The 4,431-nt window shown below is 37.0% G+C and overlaps 1 protein-coding gene across 1 annotated transcript; it reads left to right on the top strand.

The window, feature by feature from the left end:
• The first annotated feature begins 2,563 nt into the window (after positions 1-2,563).
• LOC149943712 (putative methyltransferase DDB_G0268948) lies at positions 2,564-4,151 on the top strand. Its single transcript, XM_090174848.1, has 2 exons — positions 2,564-3,209; positions 3,692-4,151. Exons 1-2 carry the CDS (start codon positions 2,768-2,770, stop codon positions 4,093-4,095), a joined length of 846 nt encoding a protein of 281 aa, XP_090030974.1. The 5' UTR covers positions 2,564-2,767; the 3' UTR covers positions 4,096-4,151.
• The last annotated feature ends 280 nt before the right edge of the window (positions 4,152-4,431 follow it).

The raw sequence follows: 4,431 nt of genomic DNA, 5'->3' as shown, positions 1-4,431 counted from the left end.
CCGGGAACTATTTGGGCCAGGAGCTTTGTTGGCTTTAACCTGTTGGATCAGTTTACTAACACGCGCAACAGTGTAGACGATGTCGGGCATCGAAGGGTCGCTGGGGGGCAAGAGTGGCACTTCTTCCAATCGAAGATCGGGAAAGGTTCGTTGGAAGCTGTCCGACAGAACATTGGCTTTTGCCGTCGGGCATGTGGTGACTACGCCGCCGCTGTGAAAGTCGGGAACTTCCTTATGTTTGGCCTTCCTCGCTACGAGCTGGTAATACTGGCGCCGATTGGCAGCAAGATCTAAGGCGATGCGGTCGATGTGGTGTGTTCTGCCAGCCCGGAGAGCGTACTGAACGACCGATCGGTGGCGGGAAAAACTCTAAATGTTCACGGTGGTCGGGTACACCGAAGCGAGTGACAAGTTCTGTGAGTTTTTTAGTTTAGGCCGTCGAAGCAGAGGGTGGGCGATACACGCAGAAAACAAGTAAGCGTTTTCTATAAACCCTCCCTCTCCTAGATCATCACCAGCCGTAAGCCAAATAAACCAATTCAGAAGGAGCCATTGTTATAAAATGTCAATTCCACGCTGCCAGATTTATTTTCTTCGTTGATTTAATTTATTTATAATTTTTTAGATTCAAACTATTTACCAACGGTGGTTATCATATGTTGTAATATTATGTGGTAGCTAAAACCGAAATTTTATATACAAATACATGTTTAAGTATTCTAGTGTGTTTGTAAACCACCATGAGTGATTTTATCTACTTAAAATTTGGTAATTAATGTATAAAAGTATTTAAGCTTTCAACTGCGCTATACCTAACTCGTTATAGCAATTCCTTTTAAATGCAGCTCAAATACAATTCCAGGAATGACACGTACGATTAATAATTTTTTTAATATGTGGTTGAGAATGACATTTTTAATACGATAAAGCTCTACAATTAATCCCGTAAAATATTTTCATTAAAGGCAATCAAATTTGTTTGGACCAAAAGGGCATATTTTTTAAAACTATTTAGTACAGTTTAGAAACCCACTGTTAATCGCAGTAGTTCCTGCAGCCGGAATGTTTTCTTGACGACTTCTCATTCCTTAGGTGCTCTGTCCTAAGTAATATTTGGAATATGAAACTGATGACGTTCTGGAAATGAGTATTTTTTGAAAGTTTTTGCAGTCTCCAAAACTATATTTCAAAAACTGGTACGTTTACGCGGTTTGGTGAAGTTCTGCCAGTAGCAAATCGACGCAGAAGAATTACACGATAAAAATTTCCACCCTGAGAAATTCAATACGACATTAAAAAGTTGTTTCATTGACGATAAGTCATCAGTCTGTCGAAATTGTGCATCAGGGTTGATTGATTCAGGGACGTTATTTATTATTAGCAAGTGAAAGAATTATTAAAATCGGAATATTGGTTCAAAGCGCTGTAAAGCCCGCTTTTGCATTAACAAATGTAGGTTTTGTCCCTAACAGCCTTTCCATTTACTTCAAAGAGTTCTCTCGTTGTTTTGGGCCAACGCTGCTGGGGAAGGTAGGGATACTCATCCTCGCTCGCTTCGTCCACCTTTGGTATTCTCCGAAAGTGGCGACCTCTGACCCGAAGGATTAAGAGTGGGGTAATGTTATCGGTGACGCTTACTATTGCACCACAGTGAGTCCGCAAAGATTTCTTGGCGGGCTTTCTTCTCCAGCCAATTAGGTTGGAGACCGGTAGCGTTATCCGAGGGGCCTGCTATATAACGGACGTCGGGACACTGGACTCACTAACCAGTAAAATCTTTTATATTGTCTCTTCTTGAGACATTTATAAGTTGCCATGCCTTGTAACAATTGGTTATTATATATATATATATATATATATATATATATATATATATATATATATATATATATATATATATATATATATATATAATATATATATAATAAAGAGTATTTTATAGTTTAACTCTCGTACATGGTTTAAACATAAGCTGACAATTTCCAAGCTTCAAGCGCCTGTTAATTCTTCTTTGAACTCGTTAAAACGATCTGTAAATGCACTCATAACAGTGTTTTTACTAATACCACCGGAATTGGAGGTCTCTCGTATCTTAGTACTCTATTTTCCGAAAGTCAGTTGCTATTGTTTATAGTTTTGCTTTTTACCAATAAAGTACGATTTTTTTTAAAGATAGATGGTGCTTGTGTCTTAATATTAAACTTGTACGCAATTCAAATATCAAAATGGTGTGAATTGACTAAAAACAAAGCTTCAAATCCATTTTTTTATAATCGAACTTAAAATAAGTCAAGTCCAAAGTAAAAAAATTAAATTAAATCGAAATTAATTTCAGAAATGTATGTAGTTTTCAAGCATAAAATGGCTAAAAAATAACTTATGTGAGTAAATGTATAACTTTCGCACGCTTAAATTCAGATAGCGATGTCATGTTTTTTGTAGCGATTGACGAAAAAGCCAAAAGGTCGAAACGGTATGCACAATATGGGGCGGCGCCTCACATTAGGTGAATATAGTAGGCACAAATCTCCAATGTGAGATGCTTAAAAAAGCGTTTGCACTTTAGAACGTTTCTCAACAACGAGCTAACTTCTACTCGTATGTAAGAGCTAAAAATCTGGTAGTGACAGTGTTTGTCAAGTTATTAGTAGCAATTATTTACTGTCGAGATATAATTACGCGCTTCGAACGGAAATACGACGATACTGTAATTTTTAAATCGGTGTTAGTGTTGGTGTACATTTGTAATCAACGGAGAGTTAAAAGAATGTCTAGTTTGTTCAATATTCCGAAAATTTCCGAAGCTTACGATAAACATCGGTACTCTGCGCCTCCTCAAATTGTTGACAAAATAATTTCTTACCTTTCTGAGAAAGTAAGCGGACCGTTCAAGAACGCTATGGATGTCGGATGCGGAACAGGACAAAGTACCAGGATTTTATCGCCGTATTTCGAAAGCGTCACTGGGACGGACGTCAGCGAAAGGCAACTATCGATAGCCAGGCGTCATTCTGAGACCCCTGAGAACGTGCAATATTGGCAAGCAGCTGCCGAGTCTGCTCCATTCGAAAAGAGTTCCTTGCAGCTGATCACCGCCAGTTCAAGCTTCCACTGGTTTGTCAAAGAAAAGTTCCTACAAGCGACCAGCACCATGCTCCAAGATGATGGGGTTTTAGCCATTTATCTTCTTGACCCTCCGTATATTTGTGGTAAGTTAAATAAGACCATTAAAATATTTTTATACATAAGACATTAATAGGTATCCAATTATTGAGGGAACGCCTGCACAATAACCCTAACTTTATTATTAATCTTCTGCGAAGTAAAATACAGGGGTTTAATCTATTTATATTTAATCCCTTCATTCTTGTTTTTCCTTAATCGGTCGTTTTTGATTGTGAATCGCGAAGTGAGGCAGTGGTAGCAATCCACTTCAATACACAGACCTAACTAGATTTGTCTTTGGGAATAATCTCTTAAAATTCATATAAAAATAAATATTTATTTATAATATTATGACAGTTAAGAAAATCACGTTCTATAGTTCACTAAACCAAATAACTTGGGAATCATAAATGTTCGTTCTAAATCTTATTATAAAAAACCATTCGATTTGAGGCCTACTGCAAGGTTTATCTTCTTTGGGCTTGTTCCCTAATTTTGAATTATTAAATATTGATAATTTTTTAAGGAAAAACTCAGCAGCAGACAGATAAAATTAAAAGCATTATAAAAACCAATCAAATGAAAACCTTTCCGAAGTTTTGGGACGCCAGGGTCGCGGATTTATATCATTCTTTGTGGTCAAGCGGAAGAACATATGCGGAATTAACACCACATGGCTTCAAAGATGAGAAACGAGAGCTGATATCTACCGAAGTTGAAGGAGTTCCATTGGATAGCATCGTCGGGTGGCAAACTACCATGCCGGAGTATTACCAACTGGTGGAATCGGAAGGGGAAAATGCGGGATTAAATTACTTATTGCAATTGAAGAAGGACATCCTTGAAGAATTGGGAATGCACTACGAAGTCAGTGGTGATACCAAATTCCAAGTTGGTTGTTCTGGCGTTCTCATCGTTGCGAGAAAATAAACTGAATGCACTTATTTAAGATATATTATGAAAAATAAAATAAATTTCATAAAGGGTAAAACGAGCTATCTACCCAAATATTATAGTAACACTTTTTAATTTAAAATAAAAAATTTATACTCCACTTATTTTTTTTTTTGAACTTTTCTTACCACAAACGTTTCATATAAGAATGTTTGTCCAAATTGTATAATTAGCTATTTTTTAATATCCAAACCTAAAATTGTATAGAACAATTTGGGGGCGGGGAGCAAGGTCCGTAGAAAATATTTTTGAAGGTTTCCAATAAACGCTGGTGTTGATTTTCAAGTCGAGTCTGAGGTCACAAATATCCTT

Source organism: Leiobunum rupestre, chromosome 5 (genome assembly GCF_980474605.1).
Source record: "Leiobunum rupestre chromosome 5, qqLeiRupe1.1.hap1, whole genome shotgun sequence".
In the NCBI taxonomy this organism is placed as follows: domain Eukaryota; kingdom Metazoa; phylum Arthropoda; class Arachnida; order Opiliones; family Sclerosomatidae; genus Leiobunum; species Leiobunum rupestre.
Note: the sequence above shows the minus strand (reverse complement) of the source record. Positions and strands in the feature narration are given on the sequence as shown.

Excerpts from the sequence above, each read along its gene's own strand:
- LOC149943712 (XM_090174848.1), top strand. The coding sequence starts at position 2,768 with ATGTCTAGTTTGTTCAATATTCCGAAAATTTCCGAAGCTTACGATAAA. Across the intron at positions 3,210-3,691 it reads TGACCCTCCGTATATTTGTG|GAAAAACTCAGCAGCAGACA; the intron begins GTAAGTTAAATA and ends TAATTTTTTAAG.